The sequence below is a fragment of the Scleropages formosus genome, chromosome 9, assembly GCF_900964775.1.
Source record: "Scleropages formosus chromosome 9, fSclFor1.1, whole genome shotgun sequence".
Classification (NCBI taxonomy): Eukaryota; Metazoa; Chordata; class Actinopteri; order Osteoglossiformes; family Osteoglossidae; genus Scleropages; species Scleropages formosus.
Window position 1 is genome coordinate 13,867,629 of NC_041814.1, and position 24,114 is coordinate 13,891,742.

Below are 24,114 nucleotides of genomic sequence, written 5' to 3' on the forward strand. Positions count from 1 at the left end.
GAAAAGGCACTGAATACAACGTAACCTAATTATGACAATATCGTAATAACAGATGCTTACATGATGATGATGGGCAATAAATGACATTCAAGATTATTTTGTGGGACAGCTGGTAGCGTAGTGGTTAGTGCTACAGCCCTTTAGACCCAAAGGTTGCCGGTTTGAATCCCACCTCCAACTGTAGTACCCTTGAAGGCTTGAGCAAGGTATTTACCCTAAATTACTCCAGTAAACCTAGCTGTATAAATGGGTAAATAATTTCAAGTAACAAGTCGCTTTAACTAAACTTTAGTCTAAACTAAAGCGTGAGGAAAATGCATCATGATGATGTATCATGATGTCTTTTGCGCATGATTAAACTCACTGGCTCCATAATCAACTTCAAGCACGGCATTCCACGTCATTCAGTGCAGGATCCTTATTAATATATCGTCTATCTACTTTTAAATTTTAAATTTATTTTAACACCCGTTCAGTGCGACCATGCGATTTCAACGACTTGCAAATACACTGGACTCGTACAACAAACACGCTCAGCGTCTAAAATGTCACGTGATCGGGTCTTGCGAGACGCGCATGCGCAGAAAGACCCCGATGTGTGGCGGAAGATCGGAGTCTTAGTGAGAGACACACGTGGGTTGACCGTCGGCGCGGCGGTGAGCGGAGCTGCTGAGAGCCGCGGAGCGTTAAGCCAAGGTAAAGCACGACTTCTCTGCTATTTTCTCAGTGTCTTTCCGCAGCAAGAGAAGTGCTCTAATGCATCGTTCTTGTCCCGATAATTGCTTAGATCGTAGTTTCGCGGTGCACTGATTTACCACCAGTCATGAGAGTTGACCTCCCACGACGGTTTGTCCAGACCAGAGAGTACTGTCCACAACAAGTATCAAAAGCTAGATATGAGAGATCGAATGCAAAAGAGTATCATAGTTCACTATGTTTTGCTGGCAAGCTTCAGCATAGAGATCCTGCATATCTCTCAAGAAGTGTTTAAAGCAGCAGCCTCTCACTGGAAGAGCTTTTGGGAAAAGAGTGCTGTCGGAACACGATTCGTTACCGCTGTAATCTGACGGGTGACGCTGCGCGCGCGGTCAGTGTCATGTGACGCAACGAGCCACTGATCGATCGGCCTTCACACAATAGGGGTCCAGTCAATGTCTACGTGTGACTCGAGAGGAATTACAAAAAATACCATATTTCAAGAGCACTAAGTGTACCAGGTTAGTGTGCAAGCATAAAAAACGAAATAAATGAAGTACAGTAAATTATATTTTTGTAAGGAAAAGTATCCGCTGTCCCCACTCCCAGGCCTGGCCACTTTTTCTTTTTGGCTTACATCTGCCTGACAGACTGAGTCCTACTCTGTTTACTCACAGTAGATTAAATGCATTTTTGCTCTGCAGTGGTAATTTTGTATGAGTTTAGTAAAGTTACACGCACGCACTGCCTACAACCACTTGTCCCGAGCGGGGTCGCGGTGAACCAGAGCCTAACCCGGCAGCGCAGGGTGCGAGGCTGGAGGGGGAGGGGACGCACCCAGGACGGGACGCCAGTCCGTCGCAAGGTGCCCCAAGCAGGACTCGAACCCCAGACCCACCGGAAAGCAGGACCCGGCCAAACCTGCTGCGCCACTGCCACCCCCCTTAATAAAGTTACTCGCTGAGTAATTAGGTCCTGCCTTCTTTATGATGATGTCTGCACTATTGCTGTTTGTGAGTGCAGCATGGCGGTGCAGCGGGTGGTGCTGATATACAGTGCCTGGGCCTTTTGGTCTGTGTGGAGTTTGCAGGTTCTCCAGGTGCTCTGGTTTCCTCCCACAGTCCACAGAAGTGTTTCAAGGGAATTGGCGACTCTGAATTGGTCATTGTCTGTGTGTGTGTTTTACATTGCCCTTGTGTATAGATGCGTGAATGACTGTTGGTAGTTTAGTGCGCCTGTATGTGCTGTATGAAGTCACCTTGATTATAGAATGTCAACTAAATGCTCCATTGTTGTATGTCGGTCTGCAGAAAGTCACCTTTTAAATGCGTAAATGTAAATGCAAATATTGTGTCCTTGCAGGTGTGAAGGTCATGGCAGTGCTACGGTTTTACAGGCGGGAGCATGAGAGAGGCCGTGGTGTGCAGAGGGCCGCATTGCTCTACCCTCACGCCACCATCAGCGCTGAGCACTGCTACAATGTGGAGCTGACTGGTGAGGCAACACTGTGTTATGCAATTAGAAGTACCACCTGTAGTTTTATTCTTCTTGGATGCAGCTGTGCCGTTCAGGTAGAACAGACCACCCGGTGTGTTGAGGCCTGATGGGGAATTTTGGATAAGTGACAAATCGATCACAGACCCGTGAGAAATCATTCGGCTGTTCCAGTTTGGGATGATGAGCAGCAGAGCAGTTATCTTGAAGGATGACAGGCTGGAAGTGCTGGGGGGGGGAACTGGATGTGAAAAGACTGATGGAAAGCAGGTAAAGCCGCCTGATTTCTTGTTGAGCCTTTCTTTGTTTCGCCCCAGGGGCCGATTCCCTGAGCCCACAGAAGAAGCATGTGCTCGTCTGGCTGCTCAGCTCGCCATTCGCACCTGGACAGCTGGCAGAGGAGCCTACGTTGGAGGCTGGGAAAGGAGAATGTGTGGTGGAAATCGGGCCCAGGTGAGAGAAGCTCCTTGAGCTGGCGCTTCATTGCGTGGGTTTGGAAAAAAACGTATAAAGGTCTGCATTTCTTATGAAATGCTTCATGTGCAACCACTCTGCTCAGTGATGATGTGTACTGAGTGTTGTAGGGTAACGTGGAAGATTTAATAAACATGCAAAGTTAATGGGGAATGTGACTCTGGATTCTGCCCGTCTGTCTGAAGAAACAACCCTACATCGACTGTAATGCTCCGCTTGCACTTCTGTGCTTCTCTCCTGGATGAACTTTGGAAAGAAGCCTCCTGTCTTTGTGTGTCATCTCATCCCGTAGGTTGAATTTCTCCACCGCATGGTCCACCAACGCTGTGTCCATCTGTCAGAGCGCAGGTTTGAGTGAGGTCACTCGAGTGGAGCTGTCCCGCAGATTCCTCGTACAGGTAATCGGGGAGCTGTAGCCTGTGGGCGTTACTGTACGTGGGACCCCTCAGCTATATGGAAGCCATCATATATGTCTTGCCTACCCTAGCTGAGCATTTTGTGCTGTTTACATTTCTGAAAAGGCACTGGACTACTTGGAATTCTATCTTAATTCTTTGCTGTTTGTTTACATTTATTCACTTAACAGATGCTTTTCTTCAAAGCAACTTGCAATGAACTCTATTTAGTGTTATCAGCCCACACACCTTATTGACCAAGGTGACTTACACTGCTAGATACACTACTTACACTGGGTCACTCATCCATACATCAGTGAAACACACTCTCTCTGTCACTCACACACTATGGAGGAACCTGAACAGCATCTCTTTGGACTATGGAAGGAAACCAGAGCACCCGGAGGAAACCCATGCAGACACGGAGAGAACGTGCAAACCCCACACAGACTGCGCGGGGATCGAACCCACGTTCTCTCGCACCACCCAGGCACTGTGAGACAGCAGGGCTACTCGCTGTGCCGCCATGCCACCTTGTTGTGCCAGGCTATTGCACTTTGGATTAGTTGTTGGGTGTCCCTAGAAGTTTCTCCTATACATATGTTAAAGCAAGGGAAAATATTGCCCTTATTAATCCTTATAATTCCATTAATAATGGACTTTTTCCTCAGTGTAATGTCCGTTTTTTTTTTTTTTGCATTGCAGGGCCTTGGTGATGCCAACGCGTGCATGACTGATGGTGATGTGGAGAAACTGGTTAGCTGCTTGTATGACAGCATGACAGAGTGCATCTATCCTCACCCCATTTATTCATTTGCTGTGGACACACAGCCGCAAGATGTCTTTGAGGTGGACATTCTTGGGCACGGGAGAGCTGCTTTGGAGAAAGCCAATGATGAGCTAGGTAAGGGTTGAGCATTAGTTGATTATTTAAACTGATTTCTCACTTATCTCTGATTTGTCACATTTTATGCGTACTTTCAAAATCAGTGTTCACATAAGCATTGCCGCTGAACGCGTTGTCCACAAACTGTCTGTTGTCTCTCGTCTTACTGTTTTTCGTGAAGAATTTTAAAGCCCAGAGGAAGCGGGCACAATTCACGTGACGCCTAACAAGATTAAAACAATTTCTGAAGTCACAAGACTGGGCGCTGGTTGCTTAGATCACTGATTTCACTCCTCCATGTGATTGCATGTTGGCAAATTCAGTGGACTTAGTCATTGACCTGCAGTGTATGTGACATCCAACAACCTGGACTTACAATGGCTGTCTTAACCTTATTATATTATTTTTGAGTTCCCACTTCTGGCTGTAACATGACTGCTTCATCTACTGTATGATAATATTGGCTGGCTGTGCTGCTGCAAGAAACCATATTTCTTTTTGTTTGGGTTTGAGTCACTGTTTGGTTGTCTGGCAGTGATTGACTTTTGCTTACCAAACTTTTTCTTTGATTCCCCTCAAGTTACAGTACATCTTATTTAAAATGCCTATGAAGTCAAAAAATTGAGCATTGTGGTGGTGCAGAAAAGGAAAAAATGTAAGAAAATGTCTTTACAAATGAAAGTGAAAATAATGGTGCAGCACGAACGTATAATGCCGTACTGAATAACTATCCTATATTCGTGTGGTTTTAGCACGATGAATAAGGTGTGAAATTGGTGAAAAAGGACAGCTGGTAGTGTAGTGGTTAGAGCTCCTCCCTTTGGATCCAAAAGTTGCTCGTTCAAATCCCACCTCCTGCTGAAAAACACTTGAAGAAGGTACTTACCATCAGTTGCTCAGTAAAATTACCCTGATGTACAAATGAGTAAGTAATTGTAAGTTGATTTGGTGAAAAGCATCAGTTAATAATTGTAGATGTGTAGGGGACAGCTGGTAGTGTAGTGGTTAGAATTGTTTTTGCATCCAAAGGTCGCAGGTTTGATCCCCACCTCCAGCTGTAGTACCCTTAAGCAAGGTACTTACCCTAAATTGCTCTAGTAAAATTACCCAGCTGTATAAACGGGTAAATAATTGTAAGAAGCTTAACACTGTAAATTGCTTTGGAGAAAAGCATCAGCTAAATGAATAAATGCAAAAAACAAAGTCCTCTTATACAGTGTAGCAGTCGTGCGTGGTGCTTATAAATCCTTATGGTGCGTAGAATAAAGTATAAGGGGATTTGCCACTTTCGACAAGGTTGTCGGAACGGAACCCCCGTTGTAAGGCGAGAGCCGCTTTTACGTGCTCTTCATTGTGCCGCACGTGTTTCGCTTTCGAGCGGATGATTCACCTTCAACCTTGAATAAATAGCCGGACCCAGACGCCGAGACGGTTGTCGCTTTTGTATCGATTTTACGGTTGAGCTGCTCAGTCACTTAATACTTGTTTCGGGTAGCTTCAGCCTAATAACCGTTCTGAAGTCCTTGTTATGTCATGGTTTAGAGTGCACTTTATTTATCAGAGTGACTGAGCGCAGCATTTAACCCAGTTTTATTTTCCTCGTCTCTCTTTGCAGGTCTGGCCTTTGATTCCTGGGACCTGGATTATTACAGTGACCTTTTCCGGAGAGTTCAGAGGAACCCAACCAGCGTAGAGTGTTTTGACCTCGCTCAGTCCAACAGGTCAGTCTGACTGCGTCGGTGTGCTGGAATAAGTCATCTTCTCACGTTTGACCTCATACGATGTCATGTTTCGGTGCGTTATTTTGCTCCGTATCGCTTATGTGGTTCTCGCCTCCTCGTACAGCGAGCACAGTCGCCACTGGTTTTTCCGGGGGCGCGTAACCATCGACGGACAGGAGCAGAAGGATACTCTCTTCGGTCTCGTCATGGGGACCCAGTGCCATAGCAACCAGAACAATGTAATCAAGTTCTGCGACAACAGCAGGTCAGAGGGTGGCGGCGGTTTCAAAGCGCTTGTAAATGTCATGAAAATGCTACCGTTTCCTTATAACCTTTTGCTGACGGAAGAAGTTCTGATGGAGACTTGTTCGTCTGTTTCCCCGTTCTGGTCTTCCTCTAATGTTGTGTGTGTTTGTATGTCTCTAGTGGCATCGCAGGCATGGAGGTGGAGTGCATGTACCCCGGTGACCCAGCTCACTCTAGTGCCTATGGCACGCGACGCTCCACCAGGCACGTCATCTTCACTGCGGAGACGCACAACTTTCCCACCGGTGAGCGAAAGACGAAGGGCGCTTCTCTTTTAAACGTTATGGAGCCGCGTGCGCGCTGAAGCTGTTTCGACCGGCGCCGGAAAAACCAACCGGTAATGCTGCCGTGCGAGAACCTGTCACGGACAGTTAGGAAGTGCGGCGAAGAACGGGAAGGTTATTGGTAGAAAATAAGAGAATAAGCACTCCTCCGAGTATTGCCTTCGCTCTTCTCTAGTACGTTAGTCGTAACACAAAATGAGCGGAACGGGTGGATGCTTGCAGCCTGCGTGTCAGGTTACTCTCTGCTATAGGGGTATAAAGTAAAGAAGAAATCCAAGTGGAGCACAATCCCCCTCCTACATCCATGTCTTTTAGGTGTGGCTCCTTTCAGCGGCGCAACAACGGGTACGGGGGGGCGGATTCGGGATATTCAGAGTGCCGGCAAGGGAGGCCACGTCATCGCCGGTACCGCGGGATACTGCTTTGGCAACCTACGTATTCCGGGTAAGCTCTCTGGACGGTGAACGTCGTACACCGCAGACTAGAACTGTTACTTTCCAAGAGCTGCAAGAAAAGTATGATGATGCTTGTACCTTTGCATGTGGTACAGTGGCCTGAAAACATGTACTTTTCTAATATTTCCTTGGTGTTGCTTTAGGTGGAAGCCATAAACGCCAGAAGCTAATTGCTGTTGGTATCCGACTTAGGCGCTTAATTGGGACGGAGTTGGTTCGTTCAAAGTTCAGAATAGAATAGAATATACTTTATTGTCCCTTTCCAGGGAAATTTGTCTTGGGCACCGTGACACGGCCAGTGCACAACATTGGACTCGCATAAAAGAATACGTGCCCTAACACATGCTGTCTGAACCGCTTGTCCCATACGGGGTCGCGGGGAGCCGGAGCCTAACCCGGCAACACAGGGCGTGAGGGGACACACCCAGGACGGGACGCCAGTCCGTCGCAAGGCACCCCAAGCGGGACTCGAACCCCAGACCCACCGGAGAGCAGGACGAGGTCCAACCCACTGCGCCACCACGCCCCCCTCTCATGCCCTAACATACGATTAAAAAATAAACAACGTTCAAGTTTAAAAACCTCTATATACCAGGTCATAGCCGAATGTAACGTGGAGCGGGCGAGGGCTCCTCAGCAAGCCTATATCCAGCTTCTGTGCAAAATTAAAGTTTTTTTTTTTTTTTTTGGTCATTTACCTTGAAACGCAGGCAACTGCGCATAAACTTGGAGTTGCAGTCGTACATGGAGGCAGAATGATGCGAGGCAGCGCTGCGTTGACGGCTCAGAGCTGGTAGATGTAGAAGCCATAGGATCATCCAAGGCTTGTTCGCCAGCTGTCTGCTTCTCCCTCCTTTTGAAAACCCTAATGCGGCGCTTACTGTTCCCGATCGCTGCCTGTCAACGCATCGGGTGACGCTTCAGCAGCGTATTCAAATTATGTACTAGCTCTCTTTTTTTATAAAGAAATAAATATTAAATACTTCTCAAAGTTTGCTTTGGGAAAAATAGTTTGTTTCTTGACAGTTCTTAAGTCGGGGACCAGCTGCTGTGAAAAAGCAAGTGTGGAAGCCATGACTAGTTTCCTTTCAGTCGCTGTGCTCACTTAACCATTGGATTCTGCACCCTCTTGTGGTCTCACTTCATGTGTCCCTCTTGCTTCCTCACCCTCTGTCAGGATATGCTCTCCCCTGGGAGGAGGCCGGCTGGGAGTATCCCAGCACGTTCGCTACTCCGCTCCAGGTGGCCGTTGAGGCGAGTGATGGCGCCTCGGACTACGGCAACAAATTCGGGGAACCGGTCCTTGCAGGTACCTCCCTCTTCGCCTCCTCCGCAGACCTGGAAAATGCCGGAAGGAGATCCCCGCAGCGTCTCTAACGTAATTAATCCGTGCGAATCGCTACCCAGGTTTCGCTCGCTCCTTCGGGATGCGGCTGGCCGACGGGGAGCGGCGGGAGTGGATCAAGCCGATCATGTTCAGCGGAGGGTTGGGCGCTATTGAGGACCAGCACGTGAAAAAGGAGACTCCTGAGCCAGGTTAGCGGGGCGCTTCTTATCTCCGTCGTAATTTATTCCCATTTTGCACACAAAGTTTCAACGTGCATAAACATTTAGACACCAGCACAGCTGGGTAGTAAGAGTGGTTCACCGGTGCTGCGTCGGTCAAACGTCCTTCGGACGTGCTGCCGTTTCAGGGATGGAGGTAGTGAAGATCGGAGGACCCGTGTACAGGATTGGTGTGGGTGGAGGAGCTGCTTCTTCTATACAGGTTCGGTGTCCTCGTCCCTTCTGATGCTGCTGCTCTTGGTCTGCGACCCTGATCAGCTCCTATAGCAACGTTACCCTAAGCGTCCACGTCGTCTGTGTGGTTATTCATGTCCGGCTTGGAGCTTCAGCTTTTGCTCGGCTTGTGTCCCCGCCACCTTCGCGACTGTGCCGTTTCTAGAAATTGATTATTTTGTTAGCTGTTCCTTTTTTCGACTTTTTTTGCATAAAGAAGAATGATTTGGTTCCAGAATTCCATTCGTTGTACTGCAGCTGAATGTTTCCCCGAGACTTGTTAACAATTCCGACGTCCAACCTTCGTGTCCGTGTTTTTAACCACCCTTCCTGTGACCTTTCGGACTTGTTTGCCGCCCACGTGTCTTAGGTCCAAGGCGACAATGCAGCTGCTCGTGATCTAGGAGCGGTGCAGAGGGGGGATGCCGAGATGGAGCAAAAGATGAACCGAGCCCTGCGGGCCTGTCTGGAGCGGCCCGGCGGGAACCCCATATGCAGCATCCATGACCAGGGTGCTGGGGGGAATGGTGTGTGGCTTATACACCCCACCGGACTGGGCAGCACAACGCATCGGAGCAAAATACACCCCAGCACAACAAAACGCCAAGATACACGAACATTCACGTGCATGTTAATTGTTGCTAGTTATTGAGGCTTGTCTCATAACTGGGATTTGCATGTCTGATTTAGGAAGCACAGCTCAGAAGTATCCTATGGTCACATCCACACTACTCTCCACACCCCATCCATGCTCTCCAGATGAAGCATTTATTTCGAACGCCACACTTTTAATTCTGCCGGAAAGCCTCGTGCTGCTGCTGCTGCTGCGAGGTTTTGCGTTGGCGTAGTAAACCGTGCCTTTGCATGTAGGAAATGTTCTCAAGGAGCTGAGTGAGCCAGCAGGAGCAGTCATATATGCCAGCAAGTTTAAGGTGAGGGCTTCCCCCGACACCTCCACGGTTCTCCCGTTGTAAACTCCACCTCCGCTGCTCCATCTTCCGTTCCTTTTCATTTCGGCATCCCTTTCTTTTTAGATGGAAACGTAATTAAAGAATACATTTTTCATCTAATAGTTTGTTTCAATCAAGGTGAGTTATGAGTAGTAGTGCAGAAAAAGCTACGTTATTTTAAAATGTAAATGCCGGTGTCCTTTCGTAGTCTAACAGTATTAACCCTTTCCGGGCAGACGTTGCAAATTGGCATCGGCTGGTAATTATTTTTCCAAACTGCCAGTATTAATTTCGCCCTGAAAGGGTTAATAGCGTTGCCTTGATCCACGATTAGTATTTTTATTTCTTCAAGGTCAGTTTGCTTTAAAGAAGCTTTAAACCTGGCTGTGGTTCAATGTTGTGCTGTCGTATAATTTCCTTATCAGGATTTTGAAGGCTCCTATATTGGCATCATATGGAGGCCTTTTTTCAAATTTTTTTTTTTGGGTTCCTTTGTAACCTTGTCAGAAAAATATATTATTTTTCAACATGTTGCATTTAATGACTTGTGCTGTAATATCAGTGCAATGTTCTAAAATCGTTACACATTATGATGGGTTTACTTAAGAATCACATCTGCAACTATGTCTCTTTCCTCTAATGTAATGCACAAATTGTATTTTCTATGAGATATATGTCACTTTGGAGAAAAGCGTCTGCTAAATGAATAAATATAAATGTAATGTAACCCAGAGAATGTAAGAAGTTTAGAAGTTTTAAGGCATCTTCAATTAATCTCCTTTGTTGGTTAACCCTCTTAATCCATCTTTATAGTTCATTTAAGGTTTACCTGATTCTTCTCAAGTTCTCCATTTATTTTGGCTTTCTTTTATTTCCTTGCAGATCTTTAAGCATTGACTTATATCAGCGAAATTTTAAAACTAACAAATCCGCTTGTGATTTCTCAAAGTGAACTGTCGTGTGTGTGTGTGTGTGTGTGTGTGTGTGTGTGTGTGTGTGTGTGTGTGTGTGTGAGAGGGAGAGATGCTGCGGATGAAGTAAAGGCTTTTCCTCCTCCCTTTCAGACAGGTGACCCCACCCTGAGTGTGCTCGAGCTCTGGGGGGCTGAATATCAGGAAAGCAATGCACTGCTCATTCGCCCTTCCAACAGTGATTTTTTGAAGCAAGTGTGTCTCAGAGAGAAGTGTCCTGTGGACTTTGTGGGCAGAATCACTGGGGATGGCAAGGTGTGTGCACAACCCCCAACAGGTTCACGCTTTTGACCCTGTATTCGTGGAAATGGACTGTCTGTGAGTGTTTATGTTTAAATAATATATATACACACACACACACACACATGCAGCCTATATCTGTACTATATATAAACATTGTTGTATTTTATGTAATATTTAATGCAGATAAATTCCCATTGTGAGGGTATCAGATTACAATTATTTTTCCCCATAAAATAAATTGGTTCACAAAAAATATGCCACCCAAAATTAATAAAATAGCAAGGTAAGGGGTAGTTTTCTGCAAAACAATGATAAACCAACATTTTATGATGTTTGATGAAAATATTATTTCTAGCTTGTCTTGATTTTATAAACTCAACTCTAACAGGCCTTGTACAATGAAAATGATTTGTTAGGATTGTCAGCGTGATACGAAGTATATGTATTCATATATCTGACCCTTTTCTCCAACGTGACTTACAATGATTTACCCATTTATGCGGCAGGATGATATTTACTGGAGCAATTTAGGGTGAGTACCTTGCTCAAGAATATGACAGAAGGAGGTAGGATTGAAACCCATCACCTCCAAGTCCAGAGGTGGCAGCTCTGACCACTGTGCCATCAGCTGCCCCTGCCCCTGCCCCTATATACAGTAATTGGTTTCGATATATAAGAAGCATAGTGTACACATGCTTTGTGGACTGAAAGACGTAGAAGGCAATGAGCAAAATTCCCGTTGTTGAATAAAACGACTACATTAAAGGCAGTTTTTCTGTGGATGGGACTGAGGGCTGTGCTTGTGACCAAATCCCTGCTGGGGTAAGGGATTACTCTAAAAGATATATTTACATGGTCTTCTGTAATTGTGCAAATACTTTAGTATTTTACTTTTTACATAGATATTTCATATTTTGTTAATATGTTCATTGCTATGTACATCTGTCTCTTGTGTTTTTGTCTTCTGTGTTTACTTGCCGTTATTTGTCCTGGTGTCCACACCTCACCGGTGAAGTTGTCTTGCAGATTGTATTAGTGGATGACCGCACTAATCCCGGGGAGCAAGGAGAGGGAGGCCGGCATCCTGTGGACCTGAAGCTGGACTGGGTCCTAGGAAAGATGCCGCAGAAGGTTAGTCCAGAAGAATGAGGTGGATCTCGGGTTTCAACGTTCCAGGGTATTATGAGGGTCTAGCTTTAGGTCACTAGACCTTGGACACGCACAAATATGCGGATCATATGCAATAGCGGACAGTCTAATCCGAAGTGATGTACGGATGTTTACCGCGAGCGTTTGTTCGATACGTGCAAATTGAGGCCGAGGTAAGGATGTGACGAGTTTTATAGTTCGGTGACCTGAATTCTACGTAATAAACTTCCGTTTGTTTGTTTGTTTGTTTTCAAAGTGCAGCGTCCAGTGTTGGCTAGGGCAGAATATAAGGACATAAGTACTGTCACTTTTAAAATAAATTGTAGGCCAAATTGCTGAGTTGTTATTCTGTGTCCTTTGTTCCATGTTAGGAGTTTAAGCTAGAGAAGGTGTCTCCTCCCCTCAAACCCCTGACCTTGCCTCCTGGCCTGTCTGTCCTGGATGCTCTCGAGAGGGTCCTTAGGCTTCCCTCTGTGGCCAGCAAGCGCTACCTTACCAACAAGGTGAGAATAATTTGGTGTTTTTCAGCCCGTTTTAGTCTCCTCTTGTGTGATATGACCAGTGGCCTGGAATAAGTAGCATAACTATGGTTGTGTAACTGGTGTGTTGTCAGTAGAGCTCATTGTTACCGCTCTCCACGTGTTTGTGGATGAAAATGGAGATCTCTGTGAATTTAAACAGTGTGGGCTGATATACTGTGTGTGTGTGTGTGTGTGTGTGTGTGTGTGTGTGTGTGTGTGTGTCATAATATATACACACACTCACTCACTCACTCACTCACTCACACTGGCTGAAACCGCTTGTCTTAAGCGGGGTCACGGCAAATCGGAGCCTAACCTGGCAAGACAGGATGTAAGGCTGGAAGGGAAGGGGAGGGGACACACCCAGGACGGGACGCCAGGCCATCATAAGACACCCTCAAACAGGACTCGAACCCCAGACCCACCGGAGAGCAGCCCCCAGCCAAACCTGCTGCGCCACTGCACCCTTCTTCCACACACGTATATACAGTATTATACATATGTATAGTTATTATTCAGTTGCCTGCTAAACTTTTTGCATAACCTTTTTCTGCTTGGATTCAGTTGGCTAGAAGTTGGCTAAAGAAATTTAAAGGTGATTGCAAGCAATGTGACGTGGTTAGTTACTGAGTCACTGATGTGGGTAAGGGGACTAGGAACTGCTGTTCAAAGTACATCTGCAGGTTACTAACAGTGCTGTCAGCTTTGTGTTGTTGACTTGAACCGTGTTCCTGAAGGACTTGAGATTTCAGATGTCTCCTGGCTGCCTTCTCTGTCCCAGGTGGACCGCTCCGTGACGGGTCTGGTGGCGCAGCAGCAATGCGTCGGTCCCCTGCACACCCCGCTTGCTGACGTGGCCGTCGTGGCCCTGTCTCCCTTCGGTCTCCGGGGGGCGGCTACTGCGGTAGGGGAGCAGCCTATCAAGGGCCTCGTGTCCCCCGGAGCGGGGGCCCGCATGGCTGTGGGTGAGGCGCTCACCAACTTGGTCTTCGCCAGAGTCTCTGCACTGAAGGTAAGGCTTCTTCATATGCAGGCAAAGGAGCAGCAGGCAGAACAGGGGCCAAGAAACTGAACTTGGTGATCAAAAGTGTCGCGCTGAGTTGAGTAATGCAATAAACACAAAATGAGGCAATGTAAAAAGTATGGATTTACTGCTAAGCGCAAGTGATTTTTAACTCATCTGTAGACCTGGGTATCTTTTTTTTTTTTTTTAATGCAAATCTAAGTTAGGACCTAAACTGAAATCCTTCAGATTGTAGATCTTATCGTTAATTGTTTTGAACCAACTGATATTCGTTTGCCCTGTCCAAAGTTATGCTTTCCGGTGTGTGTTAATTTGGGTTTAATTGTGGTCTGCTGGCAGGATGTGAAGTGCAGTGGGAACTGGATGTGGGCGGCAAAGCTGCCCGGCGAGGGCGCCAACCTGTGGGAGGCATGCCAAGCCATGTGCCAAGTGATGGGCCAACTGGGTGTGGCTGTCGACGGCGGCAAGGATTCCCTCAGCATGGCGGCCCGTGTGGGCAAAGAAACCGTCAAAGCGCCAGGTGCACCAGCATCTCATTCTTGAGGCCTCTAAGTGTCTCTATGTATAGCAGTCTCGCTCTAATGTGGATTTTGTGTCCCCAGGGTCGCTTGTGATCTCAGTGTATGCCATTTGTCCTGATATCACCGCTACCGTCACCCCAGACCTTGAAAACCCAGATGGGAAAGGTGAGCTCCACGACGACGACCTCTTCGCAGTCCCTTAGCGTGTGGCTGACAAACTCCATGAAACGACTGGTTATGATTCGCCAGCTAAACTCCCACGGTTCTCCTTTTCCTAGGTCAGCGTGTAATAAATAAACTTACTAATTAATAAAATTTCCATTGGTTAATAGCCGGACATAATTTAACCTTGACTCTTCAGCATCTGGTCCCGAGCGCACACAAATTCAAATCCCTACGTCTTTCTACTCATCTTCTCGTGCTCTTTCAGGTGTGTTGCTGTACGTGCCCGTGAGCCCGGGTCAATACCGGCTGGGTGGTTCCGCTTTGGCCCAGTGCTATGGACAGTTGGGAGACTGCGGTCCTGATCTGGAGGACCCGGACAAGCTCTCTGCCTGCTTCAACGCCACCCAGTTGCTTCTGAAGGGTCAGTCACAGTAAATGGTTCACAGCTGCTTAAGAACAAACGGCGGTTATCGATACAAAATTAGCGGTCAATTAAAAACTTGTGATTGTAACGGAGTGCTGTTCGATAACGTTTCCTAGACCGACTGTTAAGCGCAGGACATGATGTCAGTGACGGGGGTCTCATTTCCTGCCTGCTGGAGATGGCCTTTGCAGGAAATCATGGGATCGATGTGGACTTGCCTTTGCGCGGACCGGGAGGTCGGTGTTGGCGGTATTTGGGAGATTCTGCACCCAGCTGTATGATTAGAAAGAAGAAATTGTCGTCATCTCTCACGGCTCAATTTTCCTGTGTCTCAGCGCTGGAAGTTCTGTTCTCTGAGGAGCTGGGTTTGGTTTTGGAGGTGTCCGAATCTAACGTCGCCAGAGTGTGCCGGAGTTACACCGACGCTGGCCTCGCCTGCTATAGGATCGGCAGAACTCGTGGCTTTGGACCAGAGTCTATGGTGAGGTCGAGCTTTGAAGCAGAGTGAATTTTTCATCGCTTCGTAAGATTGTTATAAAACATGCTGGTACTTGGGTAATGCCACGTTCTGGGTGTATTCCCATTTCTTTTGAGGGAGATCTATATAATTTAATAAACAGAATGCATGAAATAGGGGCCTCTCTAATGAATAACGGTTACAGATATGGTTTTCAGCTTGAGAAACTTTGTTGGCGGCGTCGGATGTGATTTTGCCCAGCTTTCACGTACAGCATTTGGCGAAATGTAAAACTACGGTTAATGGGAACTTTCCACGTTGCAGGTTAAAGTGCGAATCTGCGGAGAGGAGGTGCTGAGAGGCAGTTTGCCACACCTCAGGGCGTTATGGGAAAGCACCAGTTTCCAGCTGGAACGCCTGCAGGCCCAACGTCTGTGTGTGCGGCAGGAAGAGGAAGGCCTTGCCGCCCGCACGCAGCCGTATTATAAGTTGACCTATGACCCTGCTCAGACACCCAGGATTCAACAGCTTGGTGAGGCTGCAATAGTTGTTTTGTCATAACATTCACGTGGTCCTGACTTAACTTCCGCAGCTTTAGTTTAAATCGTACTGTTAGTAACGATCTGTTTTTGTGTGCTGCTTTTGGTTTTGCTCAGGTCTCACCCCTCCCAGAGTAGCAGTGGTGCGAGAGGAAGGCAGTAATGGGGATCGAGAGATGTCCGTTTCCTTGTTCATGGCTGGATTTGAGGTACCGCGGTGGACAGAGAGGCGAATGAACATGAACAAACGCAGCAGGCTGCTGATGTCGATGACATCTGGATGTTGTACTGATTCGGGCAGCTTAGTCTGAAACAGGGTTCGAACAGCACAGACCCTTATGGTGAATCCTTGGATCCTCGGCTTACAAACGCAGCTGGGTCTGGAAGTCCGTTCGTAACTCGGTTTGTTTGTAAATCACTACATCACAATTCTTATGAATGCAGGTCACTTTTTCTCAGCAACAAATATATTTTTTGAAAATACAGTTAAAATATGTAAATTAATGCAAAACTGTTCTTGTTTTTTGGAAGTTTGTAAATTGAACATAAAACAAGGACTCAGTTTAAATACTGGAATCCAGGCCTCCTAGTGACAGGTCGTTAAATTACCGTGCCCCATTCTGCAGGATCGGTGCTTGACTCCACACTGTGCCACATGAGCCATTTGTGGGTTATGGGATGGTGGGATTCTGGGATTCTATCCCCTCTGCTTGCAGTAAAATTATATCCTGTAAAGGTGGAGGGTTTAGCCATGCCTGTTAATCTATATGAACAGACCCAGGTGTTTCATGGTGCGCACATTGGAGGCTGTTTTCCTGGGTGTTCTTTCTTATGATGGAAAAAATTCTTAATGTAATGCATAAATTGTGCTTTTGCCGAGATGTACGTCGCTTTGGACAAAAGCGTCTGCTAAATGAATAAATGTAAAAACTCAGTAATTCTCCATGGCTAACTTGGGAGAAAGGGTAAAGAACAAATGAGTACTCGACATTTATTAAGTGGTGCACAAGTATATCTGTAGTAGTAACAGAATGACAAAAGGATTAAATTCATTTAGAAATACAGGTGTGCAAAAGTTTGGAATCACCTGGAAATGTTCATGTTTATCAAAGAATTGATACTTTTTTGATCAAGGTACCATTAAGCTGGTTTAAAAAAATATAGCCAAGACATCATTACTAATATTACGAATGGCTGTTGCTGCTTGAAATGACTGGTTTCTAATTTATTATTCGCAAAAGGCTGCAAAGCCCCATTTGCAACATTGAAGACTTAGGATCATCATCCATTATACTCAATTTACATTTAATGGTACCTTGACACACACAAACTGAAACCGCTCGTCCCATACGGGGTCGCGGGGAGCCGGAGCCTAACCCGGCAACACAGGGCACAAGGCCGGAGGGGGAGGGGGCGTACCCAGGATGGGACGCCAGTCCATTGCAAGGCACCCCAAGCGGGACTCGAACCTCAGACCCACTGGAGGGCAGGACCCGGTTCAACCCGCTGCGCCACTGCACCCCCCGGTACCTTGACGGAAAACTATAAATCCTTTCAAAAGCATGAACATTTGTGGGTCGTTCCAAACTTTGGAACACTAGTGTAACTCGCCTCGATTTGTGCAACTTCTTAGAAATGCATTTTCAGTAACGCAAGTTTGACAAACTCTTTCCAGGTGTGGGATGTCACGATGCAAGACCTCTGTTCTGGATCGACAAATCTGGACCCTTTCAAGGCTGTAGTGTTTGTGGGTGGATTCAGTTATGCGGATGTCTTGGGCTCCGCAAAAGGTAGCAGTTTACTGAAAAGCTCAAATTTCTGTCTGTGTACAGGGCCCATGTGTTTAATACGACAGCACGTTAATATTCCGTATTCCCTGTGGTCTCCTGTTTGTTGTTTAATTGTCATACCCTTTCTTTTGCTTTATCTCTGAATACATTTCCGACTGGAGCAGTTATGGCCTTTGTCCCTTTAGGTTGGGCAGCCACTGTGACCTTTAACCCTCGCGCCCGGGCCGAGTTCGAGCGTTTCCGACGGCGGGGCGACACCCTCAGTCTGGGCGTGTGCAATGGCTGTCAGCTGCTGGCCCTGCTGGGCTGGGTGGGGGGTGGCGATAGCGGCGGTAAGTCGAGCATTCTTCCCTTCCAGTAACTGACACGCAGTTGACATCTGAGACCCAGAACAGGCTCTGTATCCTATGGTGCCGTGCATTGCCAAAGTGCGGAAAAGCAATCGCTCAGGACCTTTGCATCACCCTTTGACGTCAGTTTATTGTTTGATAACAAGAGAAATCTGTAGCGGAGCGATCAAGGACATGGACTCTTTAAGGCCCACTTCCTGTTACTGCAGTAGTACTCTTTCGGAAAGGTGTTTACCTGAGCCGTTTCAGTACATATATCCAGCTCTATAAATGGATCGAATACTGTAAATTGGGTGGCACGGTGGCACAGCGAGTAGCGCTGCTGTCTCATAGTGCCTGGGTGGTGCGAGAGAACGTGGGTTCGATCCCCACTCAGTCTGTGTGGAGTTTACGTGTTCTCCCCGTGTCTGCGTGGGTTTCCTCCGGGTGCTCTGGTTTCCTCCCACAGTCCAAAGACGTGCTGTTCATGTTCCCTCATAGTGTGTGAGTGTCGCAGAGAGAGTGTGTTTCACTGGTGTCTGGATGAGTGACCAATTGCAAGTAGTGTATCTAGCAGTGTAAGTCACCTTGGTCAATAAGGTGTGTGGGCCAATCGCACTACATAGTATCCGTTGTAAGTCGCTTTGGACAAAAGCGTCTGCTAAGTGAATAAATGTAATTGCTTTGAAAAAAAGCATTAGTAAATCAGCAATTCAATACAGATCGGATATATGATTTAAGTGTTCTCTCTAAAGAGAATGCTTCTAAAATGTGGTGATCCGTGCTTTTTCCCCCTCTTCTTGGTGCCAAGTTAGCAAAGTCATTCAGCTGTCATTTAGCATAGCCACGGCGGTTGTCTCTCTGAGAAACTGGAGCAGAAACTGATTTGTCCTGACCTCTTTTTTTTTTAACCATACTTGCTCAGAGTCGGATGTCATCCTGACACACAACAAGTCTGGCAGGTTTGAGTCCCGCTTTGTGAGCGTGGGCATTTTGCCCTCACCTGCCATAATGCTGCAGGGCATGGAGGGCTCCGCTCTGGGCGCCTGGGTTGCCCATGGGGAAGGTGAGTCAGCGGCTTACTTCTTGCATTGCAAGCCAACGGTGATCAGTTCCGGCATAGTCGCATATTGGCATCTTCACCCAGGTCTGATGCGGTTCAGGTCCTCTGAGGCCCAGGAGCGGGTTGTCGGAGGCACTCTGGGCCCCCTGCGCTACATGGATGACTCGGGGTCTCCCACAGAGGTATACCCGCTCAACCCCAACGGCTCCCCTGGCGGCTTGGCTGGCCTCTGCTCCCCGGATGGGCGCCACCTGGCCATGATGCCGCACCCGGAGCGCACGGTGCTGTCCTGGCAGTGGCCCTGGGCCCCGGGGCCCCTCCGGGCATCCCTGCCGTCCTCGCCCTGGCTCAGCATGTTCCGAAATGCTGCGGCCTGGTGCCAGACTGTGCAGTGAGGCAGCAAGGGGAGCAATTTGGCAAGCGCGTTTCGGCTCGGGCCCAACGAGCGAAACGCGTCCGGTTTCTGGGTAGCATTCCTAAAGAGAGGTCCGTAATTTTTTTTTTTTTTTTTTTTTTTTTTTTTTTTATTCCTTCGTAAGTAGAATATTGTAACTAATGAAATGGGTCATTTAGGCTGTAAGCGTGGTGAAATCCACAGCACTTTCAAACTGCCTGAGGTCTTAAATCGGGTACTGCAGACAGTCTTTTCCGAATGGTGCGGCAAAACTGTTGCAGTTACAGCAAAGATGCAGCTGCTTGCACTACACAAGGTGAAACACTGTAAAACAAAATCGCTAAAGCGTGCGCTTTTAGGGCGGAGTATTACACCGGTCCACAATTCCCATTGACTAAAATGTCTCACCTGAATGATGACGTGTGAGTGACAGGCTGAAATGTTAAGCAGCCGTGAACTTGCTGGATGAAGGGGTGGCAATGCTGGCAAAATACTTACCTTTTACAGCTTTCGTACTGTATTTGGAAGGTCAGTGTATCTTATAAGGTGCGGGGGGGAAAAAAAAAACATTAAAATGTGTCTTCTGTTCAGGGATTAATGATGAAATGGTGCTTCTGAGAGTTGTTAAAGCACAGATTTGTGTCCTTGTGACAATCAGTGCAAATTCCTTTTTGTCTTTACTCAAGAGTTCCTGGCCGGAGATCTGTAAACCAGAAATATGTCGATCTGAAGAAGGGTATAGCGCAAAAATTGAACATTCCACCTCTGTTAAATTGACATTTCATCAGTTTTTGCAGCTATTGCCGTTTGTGATATCGCGTTATATTGACCATATTCTGACACATTGCAGTGATAGGTGGGGTTGTGTTTTGTGTTAAACTTGTATTAATAATAATGTCTGTTTCTTGCTGTCTAGGGTTAATTCCTCATTGTATTTTTCAGAATGCATCGTTCTGCTGTGTAGTTATGATTTCTCTGGAGGGGAGTTAAAAGCTATAAAGAACTTCTTAATGCTGAAAGAATCAGTGTGATTTGTGGCTGCTGGGAAGGCTTACTGACAATATATTGCTGACAAAAAAGTTTAATATAATAATGACAAACTTTATCATAAAAAAATGCAATTATCAGTACATGGTTATTTACAAAATACACAAATTTAACATTCAGTACTTCTCATTTATACGCACAGGAGCATATTGTTCTGTTAATGGAATTGAAAGAGAAATGTCATTTTAGTGCATTTCCAGTTTAAGAAATCTGTAACGCATATCATGGGTTTCTTTACCAGATTGTAATAATGACTTTGCTCCTTTTTTTTTTTTTTTTTTTTTTTAGTCTTCAGTTGTGATTTTGGATTTATTCACATTTCTTTCATTTGTCCCCTTTTCCATTAAGCGACAGACTGAAACAAATTTAGAGAAACCATATAGACGTGGTGAAAGTCTGGCAATCGGTGAGTTGTTTTTTTTTTTTCCCACATTCTTCACCTTTGGCTCTGTTTGCTCAGTCCATCAAGGTATGTTTTGTGTGTATATGATGAAAGAGCTAGTCAGGGTTCCCCGTGGAAAAACCAGTTTCCCGAGACGAGCCGAGAGCCGTTGGCAGCGAGTTCTCTGCAAGGAGATTCACGACGAGTCTGCGAGAACATCCCGGGTGGCGCTTTGCGTGACGGCAGCCCCGGGGGGCTGTATTTGCTGACCGATGTTGATCACGCAGACGACGAGCAGAAAGATCACCGCAATGTCATCGAGGAGGCCTAGAATCCCACAGAAGGGCTCTGCTACAGCTTCTACGGATGAGGCCAAGGAGATAATGGTCCCAAAACAGCAGACGGTCACCCGCAGGAAGAAGAGCCCCACCAGGCCCCCCATGGTTCCCAGTCCACGCAAGAGCAGATTCACAAACAGGGGCATGTCATAGAGGTAGTCTGTAACCTGCGGGGAGCATCATGTATCAATTGAAACTATTTGAAACCCTGTCATATCTAATAGTGTATGACTTTTATACGATTGTACTTTAATGTATTTGAGTTAGATATAACTGAACTTTTGTGCCTTTGCGTATAACCGAATTAAGTCTTTCGGCCAAATGCCCATCACGAAATGAGAGGGCGAGTGGCTCGAAAATGTTTTCATAGACGTTGCCGTTTGCGCGCGACGTACCTGTCGACGTGCTCCCGAAAAGCGCTTGTTATAATCTCTGATGTCCCCCAATACTTGTTCGTGCTGTCTGTCGGTCCTGCTCTCCCTAAAGAGGTGGTACAGTACGTTGACCTGCGATGCACACAGACGGATCATTTCAGACATAACTCTCCGTTCACTGAAACAGCGAAATGAATAACCCGCTGCAAAACTTGTATGTCGGACTCAGTATTTCTGGATAATGGTATCGATCGGTAAACGGTTACCTTTTGCCGACAAAGAGGACAGCTAATGGCGCCAAGCCAGGAACTATGTCGCCAGTAGGCTATCAGACAGGGAGCTGCAGAGATAGGAATAAGCATCAATATTTCAGCAACCCCAGATGCCTCACATCTTAGGCATTGCCTTTACAGTGAGCCTTATATTTCCCATGTATCCATCCATCATCATCGCTGGCCACTTTAGGGGAATCACTTAGAAAAGGGAAAAAAAAAAAAAGAACTGCATCCATGTCAGGAGGTTCTGTGACACAGCAGTACTTTTTATAGTTTTCACTTGAGGAAACCCCATGTTATGCTGTTCCCTACATGTCCTGGAGGCTGAGTACAATAATCTACAGGTGATTCTGCTGTGTGCATATTATGCCTCAAATGCTTTGGCATAGAAGCACTAAAATCAGTGATTTTTGGTTGACTTTAATGTAAATTTTCCACACTGATTCCCAGTCTGTCACTGCACAATTGTCACACTGCCAGCGATGACATCAACATCAACCCACCCTGTAGAATGATTAGTACCATACAGTAACTCAGAATCCCTGTGGTAATTGGATCTCTGCATGTGCCATGTGCCTGGAATGCACTGGAGCTCACACTTTCCCCCTGATTTCATGTTTTCCTATTTGCTAAAGGCACGCTAAATAGAGTAGTGTGTATTGAAAAGGGAGCAGGTTATTTATTTCTCAGAATTAAAGATATCCAAATCATGAATTATTCAACTTAACTGCCCCTGATCTGATTACAAAATGTAGACCTTACTCAACTAAACCTTCATCATGGTTCTATAATAAAATATCTTATAAATAAATAAAATAACTGTTCCCTCCCTCTTTGGCCTCGTGCCCTGCGTTGCGGGGTTAGGCTTCGGTTCACGCTACCCTAGAAATTTTTTAAGTGCTAATTATTTCAGGGAGGTGTCTCGCACCTTTGTGTTTTTTTGCATTATGCTCTGACGTAGCCTCTTGTGATGAACGCTCGTGGAACGTACCGCAGAAAAGATGCCCACAGTTGGTACTGATGGGGAAGCTTGCAGTCTGCAGACACACGGGACACTGCCAGTCCTTGTGACTCGCATGCGGGCTGTGCCGAAGATCCTGCACGTCAACGAGAGGAGACCGATGAAAAGCGAACAAAGTTTTCATCCGAGGGAAACCTCTCGTCTGCTCGACGAGATGTTCCAAACTAGTGCGGGTAATAAAGTTGTGCTACAATCTGCGTAGCTACCAAGAACAAGAGAAATGAGAGGGTTAATGAAAGACAATATATATTTTCAGCTGACATTTTGATGGAAAGAAATAATTTTGTAGCGGACTGAGCCGTCTCTCTTGGGAAACATGGGTCTATTCGTATTGATTCTTGAAAGACAGCTCATCCGGCACGAGTGTCTCGTCAACTTAAAGCACTTGCACTTGTCTGCGGCGGGGGTTTGAAATCGTCTAACCTCTGACCCATAAAAGACACGAGGCAATCTGTGTGTCATATGGAGATACGCAGTGGCTTACAGGATGGGAACCATCAGGCGCCCTTGGCTGCTCTGAAGGGGGGTGTGCGCGACGCTCTTGGTGACGCTCTTGGACCCTCCCGCTCTCATAACCCGGAGTGGATCTTCGCAAGAGAGGAAAATTCACATTAAGGATTTCATCTCATTTCCCATACCTTCACTGAAATCCTTCTTCACGCCCAGTGTGTTTGAAATAGTTCACAACTCTTTTTATCAAAAGCGTCGATAGCAGAAGTGGTTACGCTCTAACGGAGAAAAAATGCTAAACGGCATCTCATTGTAACGTTTATATAGCATTTAATAGGAGAAAATATTCCTGGTTTGGAAACTACTGTTCATGTTGGCATTGCTAGATGAGGTAGAAAAGTTTTATACTGTTCTAGCTGTTCTATTATCCACTCAGACTCGAGGCTTCCTTATTGCCTTATGATCTTCCGGAGTATCAACACATAATAAAAACACACACTCATTTCCTAGTCAGAGATCACCTGGCAGAAACAAAGCACCATTAAGTCATTACAGTACGCCTTCAGATAAAGTTAAAAATTCACTGCTCGGTGTCCACGAAGCATTATTTATCAACGTTTACTGAAATCCTCAAAAATGAATATAAAAATATGAATATAGAATATAAAAATCGTACGTATTACATCCTCAGACTGATGGCCTATGAGGAATACATTTATGAGAAAATGATATGTATGCGTATTCAAAGTATTCTGTGTAGTCAGAATAACGCTTGCAGGCGGGGATGCGGTGGAGCGGTTAAAAACGGCTGTAGAGCGGAACACTTACCCAGCGTGAGAGCTGTGGCACACGTACATGGTCCCGGCGACCGAGCGCGAGTTGCTTTAAGCTTCGGCAGAAAGTGCTACATGACACCATCCCTGCATGCAATAAATTGGATGGACTGGATAATGATTTACCAAAACTATTTGCTAAGGAGTCCTCGTGTTGAGTTGGCAACTAAATATGTATACGCTAAAGAAACGTTGCCCTGCCTTTAACGAATTGTCTTTTCCCACAAGAAACCGACTAGGGGAAATACATAGTCGAAGTTAAAATAGCAGAATGTCTTAATTCAGGCTGAGTGAACTTTGTTATGCGGTCACTGTAATTTCTCTGTGTGGAATGCTGTGCGCTGATCTTGCGGCCCCATAAAAA

At 46.3% G+C, this 24,114-nt stretch overlaps 2 protein-coding genes across 4 annotated transcripts; one reads left to right on the top strand and one right to left on the bottom strand.

The window, feature by feature from the left end:
* Nucleotides 1-628: 628 nt before the first annotated feature.
* On the top strand, nucleotides 629-19,122 carry pfas (phosphoribosylformylglycinamidine synthase). 3 transcript variants are annotated; one of them, XM_018734220.2, is made up of 29 exons: nucleotides 629-696; nucleotides 2,059-2,190; nucleotides 2,508-2,643; nucleotides 2,957-3,062; nucleotides 3,765-3,963; nucleotides 5,561-5,666; nucleotides 5,791-5,931; nucleotides 6,093-6,217; nucleotides 6,572-6,700; nucleotides 7,889-8,020; nucleotides 8,119-8,247; nucleotides 8,406-8,479; nucleotides 8,861-9,017; nucleotides 9,361-9,422; nucleotides 10,505-10,666; nucleotides 11,681-11,785; nucleotides 12,175-12,306; nucleotides 13,106-13,336; nucleotides 13,688-13,868; nucleotides 13,951-14,034; nucleotides 14,300-14,455; nucleotides 14,575-14,694; nucleotides 14,794-14,939; nucleotides 15,240-15,447; nucleotides 15,572-15,663; nucleotides 17,130-17,244; nucleotides 17,430-17,576; nucleotides 18,499-18,639; nucleotides 18,721-19,122. In XM_018734220.2, the coding sequence occupies exons 2-29, from the start codon at nucleotides 2,070-2,072 to the stop codon at nucleotides 19,029-19,031; spliced, it is 3,948 nt and encodes a 1,315-aa protein (XP_018589736.2). In that variant the 5' UTR covers nucleotides 629-696; nucleotides 2,059-2,069; the 3' UTR covers nucleotides 19,032-19,122. The 3 variants fall into 3 exon arrangements, with proteins under 3 accessions (XP_018589736.2, XP_029110328.1, XP_029110329.1); XM_029254495.1 differs by having other exon boundaries at nucleotides 18,499-19,122; XM_029254496.1 differs by lacking the exon at nucleotides 629-696 and adding an exon at nucleotides 1,154-1,217 and having other exon boundaries at nucleotides 18,499-19,122.
* A 1,293-nt stretch (nucleotides 19,123-20,415) lies between these two features.
* On the bottom strand, nucleotides 20,416-23,774 carry LOC108923488 (E3 ubiquitin-protein ligase RNF170). The gene is made up of 6 exons (XM_018734256.2): nucleotides 23,746-23,774; nucleotides 22,952-23,054; nucleotides 22,438-22,543; nucleotides 21,438-21,511; nucleotides 21,193-21,303; nucleotides 20,416-20,964 (listed from the first exon to the last, which is right to left on the bottom strand). The coding sequence occupies exons 1-6, from the start codon at nucleotides 23,772-23,774 to the stop codon at nucleotides 20,656-20,658; spliced, it is 732 nt and encodes a 243-aa protein (XP_018589772.1). The 3' UTR covers nucleotides 20,416-20,655.
* Between the last annotated feature and the right edge of the window lie 340 nt (nucleotides 23,775-24,114).

Excerpts from the sequence above, each read along its gene's own strand:
- pfas (XM_029254495.1), top strand. The coding sequence starts at position 2,070 with ATGGCAGTGCTACGGTTTTACAGGCGGGAGCATGAGAGAGGCCGTGGT. Across the intron at positions 8,480-8,860 it reads GAGCTGCTTCTTCTATACAG|GTCCAAGGCGACAATGCAGC; the intron begins GTTCGGTGTCCT and ends CACGTGTCTTAG. Across the intron at positions 15,664-17,129 it reads TGTTCATGGCTGGATTTGAG|GTGTGGGATGTCACGATGCA; the intron begins GTACCGCGGTGG and ends AACTCTTTCCAG.
- LOC108923488 (XM_018734256.2), bottom strand. The coding sequence starts at position 23,774 with ATGTACGTGTGCCACAGCTCTCACGCTGG. Across the intron at positions 21,304-21,437 it reads GTCCTCTTTGTCGGCAAAAG|GTCAACGTACTGTACCACCT; the intron begins GTAACCGTTTAC and ends TGTGCATCGCAG. Across the intron at positions 20,965-21,192 it reads TTTCGGGAGCACGTCGACAG|GTTACAGACTACCTCTATGA; the intron begins GTACGTCGCGCG and ends TGCTCCCCGCAG.